At 46.2% G+C, this 17,978-nt stretch overlaps 1 protein-coding gene across 1 annotated transcript in view; it reads left to right on the top strand.

Moving 5' to 3' along the window:
* CACNA1C (calcium voltage-gated channel subunit alpha1 C) overlaps nucleotides 1–17,978 on the top strand; it is a 451,547-nt gene that overhangs the window by 414,642 nt on the left and 18,927 nt on the right. Inside the window, exons 33-40 of the mRNA XM_015865321.2 lie at nucleotides 2,555–2,587; nucleotides 5,542–5,670; nucleotides 8,803–8,868; nucleotides 12,152–12,243; nucleotides 12,900–13,065; nucleotides 13,931–14,058; nucleotides 15,649–15,745; nucleotides 16,499–16,601. Coding sequence (XP_015720807.1) covers nucleotides 2,555–2,587; nucleotides 5,542–5,670; nucleotides 8,803–8,868; nucleotides 12,152–12,243; nucleotides 12,900–13,065; nucleotides 13,931–14,058; nucleotides 15,649–15,745; nucleotides 16,499–16,601 — 814 coding nt within the window. The remainder of the gene's footprint in view (nucleotides 1–2,554; nucleotides 2,588–5,541; nucleotides 5,671–8,802; nucleotides 8,869–12,151; nucleotides 12,244–12,899; nucleotides 13,066–13,930; nucleotides 14,059–15,648; nucleotides 15,746–16,498; nucleotides 16,602–17,978) is intronic.

Here is a 17,978-nt window from a genome sequence, read left to right as displayed (position 1 = left end):
GGGTGCAAGCTGTGCTTTTATTTTTGTGCTCCCAGGAGCTTTAAGGATGTGTACAGGTGAGCAGCAGCTCAAGCAGTGTTTCCATGTATGCTCTGACATGCACTGAAAATGGTTAAAATAACATACATACGGGCAGCAAAATTCTGAGGAATTTTCCAGATGTATCAGGGATCTCTCAGTCCTTATCCTACCGAACCTTTATGTTGATTTCCAATACCTGCTTCTCTGTTTTTTTGACCTTTTCTGCTCCTTGACATCTGATACCTTTTAAAATATGTTAACATAGAGAATAAATTTAAAAAATAATAACAATAAAAGGAATAGCCCATTCAGTTCAGTGCATTATCCCCTGCCTCAGATTTATCTCTTGCCCCTCTTAACCTGCAGATTCCTTTTTGTATCACTCACTGTGTCTCTGGACTTGCTTGTGACTTATACTTGAGGTCTCCTTTCTGTGTGATGGAAGTTGCTCGAAACGTCATCTCTTGGCTGATCTCGCTGTTATTGTTGTTCCCCTTTCTGATTCAGTTATGTGCATAGTACTTGTCCCCCAAATGACAAGAGCAGTGTACAATAGAGCAAAGTTTCTTTGCAGGTTAGACCTTAAGTAGAGGAGGAGATGGCTTCAAGAGAGTACAGCCAAGGCTGCCTTTTGTTACACGGTGCTGCTTATCCAAAACCTCCTTCAAAGATAATAAACAGCTGTTATACATTGTTCTGAGATATGCAGAAATGAAATCTTGTCCTCTTCGACTGGGCATTCAACACTGACTTTAATTCCAAGTACCTATCATCGTGCCTCAATCCTTCATTCTCAGGTGCCAGGTGCTTGTCTTTGTCCTTAAATTGTCATGCTCTCATCATTTGCAAGGTTACAGATTCTGAGGTGATCTAACAATAGCTTTCTGTGTTATCGTTAGAGATGGTCACACTTTAAAATTACAGCAACAGGTTCTCAGATATCCCTGCTTAGGTCCATATGGTGACTCTTTGGCATCCATGGAAAATGGTAGTATTTGTTTCCCCTCTCAAGCTGAGGATTGATTCTGCTCCTGTATACCTAAGTGCAAAATACTGTCTAGTACAGCAACCTGCAGAATAAGGCTCCTCCTGTTAGAGAAGATGATTTGCAATACTGATAGAAGGAGGAAAGTGGGTGGTACACAGAAAAGCGCTGCTGGAAAAGAGAGATTTGCCCAGCAACACAAAATCAAAATCTCTGCCTGGGCTGTAAGAAAGGTCCCCATGGGCACTGCTCCCTTATTTGGCATTCAAACCAACTTTTGCCTGTATGTGATCTGAAAACACAAGCAAATGTGAAAGAGGAGGAAAAAACAATGAAAGCTGTCCCTACAAAACCAACGAGTTAACCCAAAAGAATACTGCATGATCAGGTATAGCTTGGCCTTTTAATTCATCATTTGCCTATATCACCAAATAGTCTGAGCATCCAAAATGCAGCATTTGTTTAGGTAATACAGTGACAGTTTTGTTAGTACAGTGTCCTTGGAGAGCAGAGCACACTGCGTGGCACTAGAGGTGAATTTTGCCATTGGCAAAGAAAGTCCATCAGTTTCAGCTTTGGTAGCATAGTTAAAGGAAGCAGCGTAGGACAGGTTAGGCATATAGGGCATATGGCAGAGATTTGAATCTGAAGGGTTATGCATTTGCACCAAAGAATTCCTGATAACATTGCCTTTATTTAATTTTTAACTCTGCTTCTCACACATAAGGGTATTTGCTGCCTTGGGCGTTTTTTAGAATTGCTTTCAGTATTGGAAATGACCCCAGGAGTTCATCAAGGAGTGTCAGAAAGTGTTTGCAGCAACTACGCTCTTCCAGGGAGGATTGGGGCTCAGCTCAGCTGAGCTTGGCCTCAAAGGGCGCATCCAGTGGGTCCTGGAGCTTTGCTGTGAGGTGGATGAAGGGTAGAGCAAGCTAACCAGCCTCACCAATCTGCTTTCCACAGCTGGCAGTGGGCATTTAGGGTTGTCAAAAGCTGATTGCACTGTCCCAGCCCATTTTCTTAGCAAGAACCATATAATCATCCAGAACTATGTGTAGGGGAATGGGGGTATATAAATAGATAACTTTGCTTTAGCGCTGGGGTGTTGTGGATTTACAGTTAGACTGATGCACTAGAAGCTGGCTGCTCCCTATGCAGTCATTGCTGGATTTGGGCTGAGGAACTGAATCTAGCCTTGTACCCAACTTGGCTGTGGTGATGCAATAAACATTTTAATAATATCTATAACTCACCTGCCTGGATTCCGGGATGTCTAGCACTGAGAAAACAACAGGTCAAATTTACATGTGGTGTTAGTGGATACAGCTCACATCGTTGAATTCAATGGGAGCTGTACCTACTTCTGCCACAGGCCAGCTTTGATCCTGGACATCCTAAGGAATGAGCCCAGCCTCTTGTGCATTACTTTCACACTCTTTTTTGCCCTCTTCTGCCATTTTGTTGCTCCTGTGTTAGCCAAGACCTAGTTTACTAGGGCTCTTGATTGAAGACTTATTACAGCTTATTTCTGTCTGCCTTTCTTTAAAGCCAGCTGAAAATACCCAATGCTCTTCCTCTATGGTAAGACCGAAAATACAGACCACCCTCCCAGCTTCTGTGACACTCTTTCTAACACACTCCTTTATTCTCTTTCCCCTGATCACAAGTTCTCTCTCCAAGCCCAGCCTAGTTATTTGTGCATGAAGCTGCCATGTTGTGTATTGGTGTGAGTCTGGTGTTCACATGAGCTGTGAATATGCTGCACATGTGTATTTCTTGTGCATCCTGAGCTTTCCTTTGGTCAAGTTAACTGTCGTTCTGCCTTCTAATGAATCACTGAGAGAGAACACGACCTGTTCAGATTTCTTGTTAGCAGTGAACTACATCGCTACCAACGTGATGAGTTTGCCATGAGATTTCATGTCCAATTTTACAAACTGGAAACAAGCGAGACTCTGAAGCTCTTTAGTGAGGTATCGTTGCTGTAACATATGAGTTTGTAGTATGTGCAAATAAGAATAAACCATGCAATGGTGCACATTCAGTGGTGCCTTCAAAAGTCTGGATGGCTGCTAGGAAAGAGTAAGAAGTCTACTCAGACACTGCATGCTAATGTGCAGCCACCTTGTTTCAAAATGGCCATAATCTCCTGAGGCATCACTGATTGATTTTGGCTGAGTGCTTTGATGTCACTGAGTTACAGAGATCTGTGTCAGGGGTGAATTTCAGAGAGTCACAGAATTGCAAGGTTGGAAGTGTCCTCAAGCAATCATCGAGTGCATCCCCCCTCCTAAAGCAGTACCCTACAATAGGTTGCACAGGTAGAGGTCCAGATGGGTCTGGAATATCTCCATAGAAGGAGACTCTACAGACTCTCTGGGCAGCCTGTTCCAGTGCTCTGTCACCCTTACCATAAAGTTCTTCTGCATTTGTTCCACACTGTCCACTTTTCAGACCTTCTCTACCTTAGGACCTAAGGAGGGCAGGGACAGTTTTCTGCTTTCATCCCCTGCCTCCTCTCAACAAGAAAAGACAAAGCAGTGTCTGTCTAGACCTATGTCCCATCATGCTGCCATCCAAAGGGCCAGGACCAGAAGGAGCAGTAGCAGCAGATAGAATGAGAAAACCTTTTCTCTTTTTTTTTGTCACAACCACAGCAGTAGTGATGTCCACACTACTTTGAAATTGAAAGCCCAACTCTCTTTAGGTAGTACTGGAATTTAGCTCCTTAGGGAAAGTGAAGAGGAGGCCATAGGGCTTCTGTAGAACTGGGGGATTCACACAACCCTACAGCTAGCCCTCCAGGACTGTAGTTCTGAATGCATTCAGTGCCAAGGTTTTTGATTTCTTGGCAGCTCTATTCCCTCCTTCACATTAGAGCCATTCCCTCCAATTCAGTGAAGCCCTCAGGCTGTTGCTCAAGTCAGAACACAGGAATGGTGAGATTTAGGGAGCGCTCAGCCATTTCCATGGCACAGCCTATTCCCCCCATCTTTTTCACCCTGTTACTGCGTGGGCAGCCAGCATCAGCCTTTACTGCAGACTGGAGGAGGCTGCCCAAAATACCCACTGGTGATTCACATGGATAGACAGACAGACTGCAGCTGTACTGCAGTTCTGAGGCACTGCAGGCACACAGCAGCAGACAGGGCTGAGAGGCAGCCGGGCAGATGAAGCCAAACACAAACCAACACGTCCCAGGTGGGAAACAGGAGATGCTCACAGCATCTTCATCTGCACATCTGGAGTTTTAATCCCAGAAATGCATATATGAGAGGTTTCTTTGCCTCGGGTTTTGTCAGAAATAGAGACAGATGCAGCTTTTGCTGCCTTGTGACAGGAAATCCCAAGGGTCTGTTCTCTCTTGGTTTACACAGTGATGAGTAGTTAACAGCGAGGGTGATCTGCACTGTTTCTTCCTCCAAAATGTTGCTCTTTTGGTGTTTAGACTCCAACTTTGCAGGCTAGGTGTGGACAGAAAAGGGGTCTCTGAGCCTTTCATTGCAAACCAGGTGGTGGGGTGACTGTTATTTCTATACGTGGCAGGAGGTTACATTCCCACAGTGCTTCTGGCGGAACCAGGAGCTCAGCAGTCTGTGTGCAGTATTTTGGGGGGTTAATGAGCCGGGAAACATTGCATTGCTGTGCCTTGAGCTATGCAGCAGGGCCTCCACAGGTGAGCCTGCTGGTATCTGGGCAGTCAGATGGAGATTGCCTTCACATGTATGAAGTCTTAGGAATGTTAGAGTCCATTATGGGCCCAGGGGAAAATGCTTAGGGATAAAGATACTGTGAGAAAAAAGAAATGGGCCAGGAAAAAGAGGAAGAAAAAAAAAAAAAAAAAAGGCTATTTAAAAGCACTGCACACTTGAACAGTAGCAGAGAAGCCAAAATAAAACATTTAAAAAAAAAAAATGGAAAGCAAAAAGGCAGATCACAGACTGTGGGAAGTACAACAGGGTCATGAGAAATGCACAAGGCCCAAATGCAGAGCAGCAAGTGCAGCTCAGCCCCAGCAGCATGGCCGCAGCAGGGCCACCATTGATATGCGTAGTGCTAGCACACAGTTCTGGACCTCAGAGCAGACCTGGGACCTGATGTTTCCCAGCAGAGCAAATGGCACGTGGCCGGTGCCCACAGCACTCCATAGAGCTGCTGGCTGAAACGCTCACTGGGATCAACCATCTGAGTTGGATCCATAGAGGAAGTATTTCTCTTCTCCAGTAAAATATCACAGGCGAATTGCATCCTTGCGCTGTTAGAGGGAATGTAATGAGGGGAGCATCATCAGTCACTGATCCCTAAAGTCCAGGCAAGCTGAAAGAGGAGGCTAATGGCATAGGAAGCCTCGTAGATAGCCTCACCACCATGGGAGAGAAGGCCCATCCATGGTGTGCCAGGGTACTGCAAGCCCAGGGAGCATTACCAGGATAAGGAACAGTGCAGTGAGCTCTCAGCATAGCGTGCTCTGTGGCCCAGGGCCCTTGTTTCTCTCGTGCTGTTGTAACTCCTGCCTCTGTGACAATGGCTTCCAGAACGCAGAGGAAAACTCTCGCATCTCAATCACCTTCTTCCGACTCTTCCGCGTGATGCGTCTTGTGAAGCTCCTGAGCCGAGGGGAGGGCATCCGGACACTGCTTTGGACCTTCATCAAGTCCTTCCAGGTATTCCTTCACTTATTTCTATAGGACATAGACCTTCTGTTTTTTCCCCTTAGCTGCCCCATGGGGTGGGTTTCACCCCCACTGCCTGAGCCAAAGGATGCTCATCAGAGCTGCGCGCACAGGCAGCATATGGCATAGAGGAGCCTCAGGCAAACGGGGCTTGCAGTGAATGGCTGCCTGGGTATGAGTTTCATCTTTAAAGCATGAGTAATTGCTTGAGACCTTCCTGAACCGCCTTGATGGTTCTCTTCAACTCAATTACTGTCTGTCTGTAACAGTTCAATTTTTATTATTTTTTTTCCCCCAATTTTAGCTGTATTTTATAACTGTTGCTTTAAGTGAAACTCTCAGGGGAAGGCAAGGGTCTTAATTAAATTTCCCTTGAGCCTTGTTCTGAGGATTCCAGTGAATATTAAGGGTGTGGCCTACCATGCTTACATCCAGAAAGAATTTCACCTTTTCGGCCCTAACCCTTTGGCCTTGTTAACAGTGACAAGTCATTGAATCACTGCTGCTTTCACCCTGCAGACAGGTGCATTTCGGTGGTAGGTGAAATACCAGAGGAGAGAGTAGAGGCAAAGGAGACCAGACAGGTTAAGAATTGTCACCCCTGGTGGTGAAACAAACACCAAGAGAGAGCTTATTGCTAGAAAAACAGCTTCTGACACAGCTGCTAATACAGCATAGAAAAACATTTGCCAGAGATGAATGGCATGGCATGTTCCTGCCTTCTGTGAGTGCTTGATGTGGACGTGGTAGGCCAGCACAACCTGTCTCATAGCTGGGGCAGAGCTGGAGAAAGCATCAGGTTGAGCTGCTCCAGTGGGAACCATTTTATCTGCATGCATGAGAATGAGGTTCTCTTGGCACTGCTCAGTGTCCCTGTTGGATAGAACAGTCACACTTTTGCAGTTCCTGGTTGCCCACCCCTTGCCTCCATGCTCCTCCAGCCTCCTTTATAGTAGCTTGCTCTTACCCTGGGCTCAGTGTGCCAGGGCTCTTGGCTGGAGAGGATGGCGTGGATGGGAAAGGGAGTGCCTGGTGCTTCAGTGACCTTCAGACCTCTGTGACTGGAGAGTCACTTTTAGACAGGGTTGAAGGGTGATGGGAGAAAGTATCAGGGGAGGTATCTTCCACAGCAGGAAAAAAAGAATAAAAAATGAAAGAAAAAGGAAAAGAAAAAGAAAGAAAAAAAAAACACTGGACAAGTTTCTTTCTCCTTTAAAGCCCTTAGCTGTTTATAATTACTATATACGTAGTATTCTCTGCTTGGAGCTCCTCCTCTTGTAACTACTTTATAGCTAAGAATAGGCACTGCGCAGAGCTCCCAGCTCAGCCACTCCCACCGTCACAGTCTGGGATCCCTGCAGATTTTGTCTGGCACAAGCTCTTCCCCGTGTCCCCACATGCTTCCAGGAAGTGCTGTTGTTCACACGGGGCAGCCTCAAAAGCAGCAAACTCATGCAGGACTTCAGATCCCGTCATGACCACGGTGCGCCCTGTGCGTATGGTGCTGTATATATAGCCCAGGGCACTGGTCAGAGGAGTGCCTGGTGGGAAAATGCTCTGCAGGGTTTCCGCCAGCAGAGATAGAAGCAGAGAGCAAGCTGGTGGGTGGGAGGAGTAGGAAGCGAGAGGGGTGCTGAGGGCAAGGCGAGGCCGTGGGAAGCAGAAGGACAAAGTGGTAAATCCAGGGACAAACAGAGCTGGGGGAGGACAGAGACAGGGGTGCGGAATATGGGAGACAGGGAATTCCCATGGGGAGTAATGGGCAGAGATGTGGGAAGGTGCGTCAATGCGCTGAGCAAAAGAACGTGGAAAAAGGTTAAGGGCCAGGTGGGAAGACGGAAAGATGGAACTGGTAAGGTTATGCCCGTGGAACCCTATCTGGACAACTCTCCTGGGAGTTCTTCTGAGGTCTTATTTGAATCAAATCCCAGCCAAGTGATCCCAGCATGTGGGGACCCCCATTCTGAGCCATTGTATCTCCAATGGCACTGTGGGGTGATCGCACAGATTTGTCTGACCGCCGTCAAGCACAGAGATATCTGTCTCTAGCCTCAAGGTGATGGTTACAGGTGTTCAAAGGCTTAACTTATAGCTGTTTTAACATTCAGATCTCTTTGAGATTATTTCTGTAGGTCTTCATCAGATCCCCATGGAGGTCAGAGAAAAATCCTCAGTTCTTCCTGTAGGAGTGAGCCCTGCTGAATTGTGGCCTAAACTTGAAATGTATAAATAGTTTCATGTTAAAAAATAATAAGAATGTTGTAGGCTTTTTATACCCCATAAAATGAGGTGTTCAAAATCCTGACCAGCAGCTGTACTGACATTTTCAGGATAAATACGTCTGCCTGTTGCCTTTGAAGTAAGGTCTGGAAATCTCTGGCCTGAGCACTACATATTTCAAAAGCAACAGAGTAGAAAGTGCCTCAAAGACCCAAGACTGTGAGACCCTGAGCTGTGCCCTTGATTCCTGCTTGCGGTGGAGGAAACCTAGAGCACTCGATACACTGCTGATTACATAGGCCTCTTCCTTACCAGGCAGCTCTGCATATCAGGGCTCTGCATTTCCTCTTCAGCAGCAGATCACTGACAAGTAGGGCATGGCAGACACCATCACAGACACCTAATACTGAGCCGAGAACAAAGCTCTGGCTGCTTTATGTACTTAGGATGGGATCGGCCATTGTAGGAGAGACCTTGAAGTTGGGGTCTGGGCAGCTGCTGCATTTTTGATTACACCAAACTGGATCCTAGAAATATATAAATAAATAAATAAATAAATAAATGTTAGAGGACATTGCCATTCGGGGCAGAACAATACCGGTTACAGTAGTTTTCTCCTGCCATTTGACAGATGTGGAGATTGTTTATGCCCTGGCTTCCCCCCGCTCAGCCAAGGGCAGGGCTGGCTCAAAAGGGGCAGAGCTGCAGCATCCCGAGAGGGAGCGGAGTCAGAGCCCGGCTGGGCTGGGAGGGAACAAGGGTGGCAAGTGTGAGCCTATGCCGGCATCTAGTGGCCATCTGGCGAGTTACAGCCTCTGCACGATGTTCCCAAGCCGGTGGCATGGAGCGCTTCCAGTGTGCCAGGCACGGTGGAGACACATCTCTTTTTTGTCTCGTTTCTAGGCTCTCCCCTATGTGGCTCTTCTAATAGTGATGCTGTTCTTCATCTACGCTGTCATCGGGATGCAGGTAAGTCATGCTAATAAGCTCAACTGCATCTTTCTTCTTCTCTTAGAGGTTTGGGGACTGACCTGTAAGGTCACTAGGTCAACTACTATAGCTGTAGGGTTACATGAATATTTTCCCCAGGCAAGGTAAGAAGACAGCTAACTTTGATTGGAAAGCATTGTCTGCACCTATGGCACTTCCACTCCAGCACACTCATAAAAAAAAAAAAAAAAAAAAAAAAAAAAAAAAAAAAAAAAAGACCCATTTAATGATAAAACACAATATAAAATCAATAAAAGGGATGTGCCAGCCCTCCATTCTCCCAAAGGAATACCCAGAAGCTCTGGCAAAGGTGAATTATTGCCTTGCTCATTGGCTCAAAAGAGTTGTTTCAGTGGGCTCATGGCCATGCTGCACTGAGCAAGCCCTATTTTTCTCTCCCTTCACTTTCATGCTGGCCTAACTCCACTGGCTCGTAAAGAGCAGCTTTTGATTTACACCGTGAAGTCAAATATGGGATCAGAACCAATGTACCAACTCTGTGTTTGTGCCAGTTCTTCAGGAAGCTGCATCGATACAATATCCTATTCAGCTTGCAAGATGAACTTGGATCCAGCCTGAGCATTCATCTGTGCAAGAAACTGATGTTGCATACAGACCATTGAAGACAGCATGTGATAGAGGCACAGTCTGTGACAGTCCCAACCTCATTTGCTGTGCTTTTCAAACTAAGCTTCACTTTCCTCTTCTATGTTAATCAAAGATCTCAGACAAGTCGGCCATCTGGGACCAGAGACCATAGCATAGAAAGGCAAGGCATAATTACTTCCAGAGGTCTTTAACCACGACAGGCTTCTTGGTTTCACAATGCAGGCAGAATTTGTAACAAAATTAATCTCACCTTTCTGACCTTATTTTAATTTGTTTCCTGTTACTATAATCACATCTTTTCACAGGCTCCATTCCCCCTCCCCCAGTATGAAAAATAAAGCCAAGCATATCTTCAATTATCATAGATTATCTTTATTGCTTCCAGCAATTACAGCTGTCATTTAATATACTGGGCTGATACTTTAAATGTGTCAGTTTTGCCTTTAATGCCTAACTAGCTGAAATGGACAAGATCTTTACAGGATTACCTGTGCTAAACAGAAAATCACTTGAGAGTATTACGCTACATTATGTAGCTACATAAAGCATTAGAAATGGCTTCCCTGCACCTACCCAGATGGGGCTTGTGATGATCATGGCACTGCCAGGGCTAGATAGATTATTCTGTAATTGTATTCCCTCTTCTGTCAGCTAGTTCTAGGTTGTCTGTTTAATCCTTAGCAAACATTCATGCCTCTGTTTTAATCATCTCAGCAGCCTGAAGATCGTACGTTTCTCTTTTGATCTAGATTACTGGAAATCTTTCTGTCCTCCTACTTTTCAATAGAAAAGAAAGCTCCTCTCTTTTGCCCTCTTTGCTTTTAGCCTCCTGACCTGCTACCATCACTTTTTGTCACAGAGGCATTTCAGACATTTCATGTACTGCTCTCTTGAACCCTCTGACAGGTAGAGTTCTCTTACACTCAGGGACCCATAGTGAGGAGAATCCTTCCTCACTCCACTGAGCGGCTTCCTTAAAGCCTACAGGCACAAAATCTGAAGAAAATGGAAGAATTCCCCACCTAAACAAGACTTACCTCATTATCTGTGCTACTTACCTGACTAGGAGCATAACATTCAAGCCTTGCTATCTGATGTGGACAAATGGAAGAACACAGACTGATGCTGACAGAGGCAGCCGCTGCTATAATGGTGTGGGAGGCACAGGCTGTGGGAGAAGAGCATCTACCTGCAGCTTTTCACAGCTGATCCATGCAAAGCTGCCGTGGAAGCTGATGCTGGTGCATCATGTGTGAGTGAAGCTGCTGGGAAGAGCGGAAAAATCAAGCTTCCAGCATGGGAAGTTCCCTTGCCTACGCTTGCCTGAAACAAAAAATATGGGCTGCCTCAGCTCAAGCTGCCTCTGAGCATTTAAGCTGTTCTCCTGCTCCTCCTCAGCACAGCTGGGGCTGTCACTGCCACCCACAGCATAGGGACAGCCGGGGCTGTCCCCAGGCCTGTGCATCCACCAGGGTCCCCTGCAGAAAGGCTGCCATGAGCAGGCCCTCCTCCCCTCTGGCACAGCCTTTCTGTCATTGTCCCTGCACGTCTCAGGGTGTTAATTATCAGCGATATGTGCTTGGAAAGGAGCTCCGTGTTCTCTCAGAGTTGCTCTGTTCCTGCTGCTCATCTTGGCTGTGAGATTGCAGCCCTCAGCCCTTGAGGCCTCTGCCATGCTGCTATCAATGGGCAATAAATAGTCCTGGCCGACAGTGCTGTGCAGACCTTGCTGCTAAGCAGGGTTTGTCAGACTCTTGGTCCCAGTGCCCATGGGTACAAAAGTGTCAGACTTTCTCAAAGAAGCCTGGAACTGTCCTGCACCAGGGACTTGGCATCTGGCAGTGGGCTCCTAAAAGCTGCACCAAGTGTTTCAGGCTTCATGCTGCAGCTGAAGGAATGAACTGGTACAGTGATGGTTGGCTGGGCATGGGGGGAAGCTGTCAGCCATCCTTTATGGTTCTAAGGAAAGGGCTACCAGATCACCGTTACAATTTAGAGCAGCTCAGGTGCATGAAAAGCCCCAAGGAGTTTGAAATAGCAAGCAGAGTTTGCACATGATACACTGGTCTGTTTCATTTCTGTCTTAAAGAGCCACTGCTTTCATTTACATCATGAGGCTTTTAAGCTAAATCTTCCCTGTCATACACCTCTTGTGTACTTCTGTTAGGTGCTTCCACTGCTCCATTCCCTTTTTCTCTGGAAAAATCCAGTCATCATCTTCACAGTGCTGCATTCTGAAGGGTCCTGAGACACCTCCTGGTGACAAGCATGGTTACCAGGAGGGCAGGCATCTGGATAATTTCCAGACTTAACCTACTTTACACTGTTTGGGGAAGATGCAAAGCACTTCATAGACTTGGAACCTCATGGAACACCCCATATGAGTGCCTGTTAACATAAGACCCTATATCACCTATTCACAGTATATGAAATAAATAAGTATATCTTGTTTAATATGAGTGCTATTCTGGTACTTAAGTACAAGCAAGAGAAGCAACGGCAAATATAAAAGACCAGTGGAAATGTTTGAGAGAAGGGCAGATTCTGTTAAATGTCAGCTCTCCAGAGTCAAGGAGGGGGCCAAAAGCTGCGGGTAACAGGAGGTTTGGGGGTTTTATGAGGCTAACCTGAAAAGATCTCTGCTTTCTGCCAGGTATTTGGTAAGATTGCGCTGAACGATACCACAGAAATCAACCGCAACAACAACTTCCAGACCTTCCCCCAAGCAGTGCTGCTGCTCTTCAGGTGGGTGTCTGACAGCTCTGGATTGTGTCAGTCCGGGAGTGTGATTTCTCTGCTCTTGGGCACAGTTTATCTCCTTCCAACACGTCATGTGCACAAGGTGAGTAGAAACATGCTGTCCCTTGGCGAGAGAACCTAGGATCTATGCCAGATGAAATGACCGCTCTGCTAAGCCTCATGCTCTGCCACCTGCCACTGGTCAGAACTCAGTGCCCAGGGAGGGAAGCAGCTCCTCCTGCTCAAAAGAATGGCAGACAGCTGTTCAGTTCTTTCACACCATGATACTTATCACAAACTCCTCCTCCTTTCAAAGCAAGTCAATATGACTCCAGCTTGTTTTAGCAGGGAAAGGGTGATGAAGACCCAGGCATGCTTTGGCATGGCCATGCCTAGCTCTGTTTGAGCATCATCTGCTCCAGCTGTGGCCAGGTGTGCTAGGCCCAGGGAGGGGGTGGATGGGGAGTTGGTATAAATGCAACTCTGTCTTTGTTTTCATGGAGGTTTTTCATGTAATGCATGCACCTCAGCAGAATGTAAGATCCCAGACATAGGTCTCACCTGCTTGTAGTTGACTTCAGGAGAGCAGCAGGTCTTTTATGTGCAGCTCCCTTCCATATCAAGGGTTACTGCTGTCTTCCCTTACTCTTTGCTGTACCCAGGTGTGCCACCGGTGAGGCCTGGCAGGAAATCATGCTGGCGTGTCTCCCAGACAAGAAGTGTGACCCAGAGTCTGAGCCGGCCAACTCCACTGAAGCTGACCACTCCTGTGGCAGCAGCTTTGCTGTCTTCTACTTCATAAGCTTCTACATGCTCTGTGCCTTCCTGGTGAGTTGGCCAAAGCACTTGTAACTTGCCCCGGTCAGGCTGACCTTTATCTCTCTGAGACTCAGCACTGCAGGATAGCTTCAAAGATGGGAAATTTCCTTCTGGGGTCTTCCCCAGTAGCACTCTTACCATGACAGTTCCTCAATGGGCCCTGCAGGTCCCACCTCTCCCTGCTCTGCTCCCACCCCAGCTCTTTGTGCACAGCAAAGGAGCCCTCTTCCCTCTACCCCTGTATGAGAAAACCAAATTAGCATGTTGTGGGCTGTGCTGAGGCTAGCAACGCCTCAGCCACACTTCCCACCTTCCCTCCTACCTTCCTTCTGGCTGCCGAGCAGGTTTTTTCTCCCCTGCCAGAAGCAATGACTGTGAGAATACACATACCCCACTTGCATCTGCTCCATGTTGACAATATGGCATTGCTCAGAGTGACGGCACATGTTCTGCAGCGCGCATCAGTGTGCATAACTCTCCCAGTGAACAGCAGCAAGACTTTTTAAATGTTGGTCTGGGGCCAAGAGAAAGGAATTTTATCTCAGCCTCACAACCCACAGAGGATAAATTCCAGGTTCTCTACCACTACCCCATTCTGGTGGGCAAAGACAACAGGTAAACAAAAAGCCCTCACTGAACACCTACAGCACACTTGGGCCTCATCCATCCAGTTGCTAAATGCTGACCAGCTGAGGATGTCCTGTTTTGGGCATTTTCCTGTTTAAAATGTAGGGCCTACATGCAGGAACAGAGAGAAACCACCCCAAATGACCTCTTAGGTATACAAGTCCAAACCTGGACTTTGAATTGAGAATGTAGTAAAGTCTACTGTGACCTATCTCATACACCAAGTCATCTTTGTCCTTTTTTGCAGATCATCAATCTTTTTGTAGCTGTTATAATGGATAACTTTGATTACCTGACCCGGGACTGGTCCATTTTAGGACCACACCACCTAGATGAGTTTAAAAGGATCTGGGCAGAGTATGACCCCGAAGCCAAGTAAGTAACCCAGCCTGGATAGCAGAGCTCCTCGGGAGAACAGGCCCATTGTTTCCTGTTCTCCAGACACAGTGCAGTAAGTGCAATGTCCCTTCCTCAGGAGCCTTTTTTTTTTCTGCAAGAAATCTTAAAACCCTCCTTAAGGTATTTTTGCTGGTAAATCCACAGGTCAGTGCAGTGTTACACACAAAACTCTATGCATCTGAGCTGCACCATTACCTGGCAGGACATTGCTTTGCTTTCAGTCAAGTGAGGAGATACCACAAAACTAAAGAGAAGGTTTGAGAGTTGATTTTCTGTTGTATGTGTTTGGGGTATTGAATCCAAGCTATGACCCTTCTATTTGACTTTCTACTCACAGAAGAGCTGCTGTGCTCAAATCTCTACTTTGTCATGTGTCATATAGGCCCATCAAAACTGGTAGCTTCACATGACTGCATTACACGATCTGCAGGGTTGTATCAGCAGACTTGTAGGGATTTAAAGTTACACAAGAACGACTCACACGAGAGCTTAACTGACATTCAGTATTACATGCTCTGCTTGACACATGCTTAGGCTTAAAGTGCATTTAGATCCCTGTTGCATAACAATGTAGTTGACAATTGTAATTGCAAAGTCCCTTCCATAATGCAGAATCCATGGAAAGAGATCTTAGCGTGAATGAAAAGCAGATCTCTTCAGTTTTGGATGAGGAGACAGTGTCAAGATTAATCTGGGCTCAGGCTCTGCAGTGAGGCCATGTCACATTATTAGAGTGATATTTAAATTGAAACACCTCTTCCCATCCAGGTGATTGTCCAAAGAGAATTTCAGTGTTGTTAGGGGGCAAGCACAGCATTGTAATAAATACGCTGTTAGCTTACAAAACAGGTGCTTCTAGTTGTGTTTGTTTGAAGGCAAGACTGCAACAGCTGAAGCCATATAACAGATAACCCCTTACCAAATAATATTCTATTCACTGCTGTCTATAGGTGTGCTTATTTAACTCTTCCCCCTCAATGTCCCATGGTCCCTTCTGTCTCCCTGAGAGAATCCTTCTTTTGAAATACCATTTACAAAACTTAAATCCAACTGCTGCTGTCTCAGTTGAGGCACCTAAGGACTTTGTTTTGCACTGGCCCCAGTGACAGCCCAAGGCATAAACAAGCATCAAAAGGCAGTGGCTCATGGAATGGAAAGGAAAGCTAGAGGGAAAAAAAAGAAACCCTTTGCATCTCTGCTACTGCTGTAGCCTTACAGCCAGAAGCCAAACAAGCAGTCATAGATTTAGAGCAGATCAGTGGTGTGGGGAGAACACTAAACTATCTGTGCACGAGGGAACTGCAGCTTTCAAAACACTCCAGTCAATTATTGCAAGTATTGACTTGTGTATCACTGACAACTGTGTGCTTTGTATTGATGGGAGAGTTGGGCAAATCCTGAGGAATGCACTGAATACCAGCGGCCTGAAATAATACCTTCAGCAGTACCCAGGTTACAGAGGGTGGCAGGCCTGGAAAGATCTTGGTGGTACTTGTAGCAGCAGCTGCACAGGGTTCAGCAGATCACCTGTGGAAAAGGTGGTACTCAATACTCTTTCTTCCTTAGGGGACGGATTAAGCACTTGGACGTGGTGACATTGCTCCGGCGGATTCAGCCTCCACTGGGCTTCGGGAAGCTTTGCCCTCACCGAGTGGCTTGCAAAGTAAGTCACACAGCAGCTCGGAGAAGACAGAGTCACCTGCAATTGTGATATCGAACACACATACCAAGGACAGATTTTCTGTCTCACTCATTTCTTTGGTTATGTGACTCCAGCTATGGAGAAGATTCTCTCTAGTGAAAACAGACGTGTTTGTAATCTTTCTTCTTCCTTCCCTTGAAGCTACTTGCAAGTCCCATTGTTTGTATGTGGCTCTTGCAGTTGTTTTTATCAATCTCAGAGCACAATTCAAAGGCCAAGGCATATATACAGAAATACCATTGCATGAAAGAGGCGTTAGAGCTCAAACAAAATCAGCCCTTAAAGCATTAAGAGCTCAAACCAAGACCCTGGTGTTAACTCATGTCCCTAGGCAGAAGTAAGGATGGAGGATCTGGTAAAGGCTACATCTTCCCTCAGATATATGCCCTTAGTCTCTATGAAATTCACTGTGCAGCTGCAACAGTACTCAGCACCCACTCTCAAATGCCTACTGGCCACTAGGGAAACAAAGGGTAGAAAGTGATAGCCATATTGAAGAAAACAGAGTATCCAGCAGTGGGAGAGATCCCAGGGCAAACTCTCAACGTAGCTGGGACACAAGCTGTATATGACACATATTCCTATGATCATGTAACCAAACCCAGAGGCCTCTGAGTTGAGAGGGGTGGCAGGTCTTCAGGGTAGCATAAGTAGGGAAGAGCAATTCAGTCCGGACAAAGTATGACTGTTCTCTTTCTCTTCCTTATTCCACAGCGCCTTGTCTCCATGAATATGCCACTGAACAGCGATGGAACTGTCATGTTCAATGCTACTCTCTTTGCACTGGTCAGAACTGCACTGAGGATCAAGACAGAAGGTAACAAGCTTGCTGAGTGCAAGGGTAGCTGAGCGATGTTCATACCAAAGTGTGCTAAGCTGGAATACAATGACATTTTGTGTAAAATGATCCCAGTTATTAATATGCACTACTAGGTAGAAAAAATCAGCGTAAAGATGTTTGAAGGAGTAATGTCTTCTAAGGAGTGTTTCTATCTCAATATTATCTAGAAGGCTAGTGCCTAACATGAGTTAACATGATATTGCAGTGATAGTGCTGTTGTAGGCCTAAGGTCAGATGGGAAGCAAACAAACTGTTAATATATTTTCTTAGACCAGTAGGGGAAAGCAGGCAAAATTGGGGCTCAGTTTGTCCTTCTATAATGAAAGATACTGATCCTGAGTCAAAACCTGGCATGATAGATTAATTGGATATTCTAAAAGAGCATGTGGTTCTGTCATTCACAGCTTGTCCTCATCTCAGGAGTAGCTATGTTACATTTCGGGCACAGGAGAGAACAAGATAAAAAATAAAAATTGTGGGATTAAAAACATGGTAGTAAGGCTTTAAATCTTGTGCTAAGCAAAACTTGTCTGTAGCCAAATAAGCTCTCCTGAGGAAAAAGCAAACTGCAACCCCTGTGTAACATCTTGTGTCTTATGAAAAAGAGGCCCAAAAAAGACGTGAATTTCTCATCTGTCTTAGCCTTAGACTCTCAGAGTCATCACCAGTGAACTCCTGGGAAACCATCTGACTGCTTGCTCTTTCCTTTGCAGGATCCTGTAAGTGGTTAGGGCAGGAGTTTGGAATTCAACCTCCTGAGTCATATTTCTGCCTTTGACGCTTTCCAGCTGTTTCATCCTTGACAATGTTATTTAATGTTCATGTCTTCACTGCATCATATTAAGAGAGCTGCTGGCATGCAGAGGCTTAGTGTAGCACACTGAGGAGGAGCCTTAGTGCTTGCAGAGCAGGAAGAAAAGTTGGAGGAACAGCACCCTTGGAAAGAAAATACAGTAGTTTAGTCCTTTGTAATTTATACTTGCAGCAGGGGATTCTGGCTGATGGCAAGTTGAACATCAGCAGTGTGCCCTGGCAGCCAAAAAGGCAAACTGTACCCTGGTGTACACCAGCCCCAACATTGCTCTCTGTGACAGCGATAGGGCTGGAGGGAACAGCATGGAGCTGTGTCAGGGGAGGGGCAGCTGGGGGCCAGGGCCAGGGTCTACACCACAGGGTGATGGGCATGGGACGGGCTGCCCAGGGCTGTGGGCATGGCCCCAGGCTGCTGGAATTTGAGGAGTGTTTGGATGCTGCTCTCAGCCATAGAGTTTGAATTTTGGGTGGTGCTGTGTGGAGCCAGAAATTGGAATCAGTGAACCTTGTGGGTCCCCTCCAACTCAGTATCTTCTGTAA

This window comes from Coturnix japonica, chromosome 1 (assembly GCF_001577835.2).
Source record: "Coturnix japonica isolate 7356 chromosome 1, Coturnix japonica 2.1, whole genome shotgun sequence".
In the NCBI taxonomy this organism is placed as follows: Eukaryota; Metazoa; Chordata; class Aves; order Galliformes; family Phasianidae; genus Coturnix; species Coturnix japonica.
Note: the sequence above shows the minus strand (reverse complement) of the source record. Positions and strands in the feature narration are given on the sequence as shown.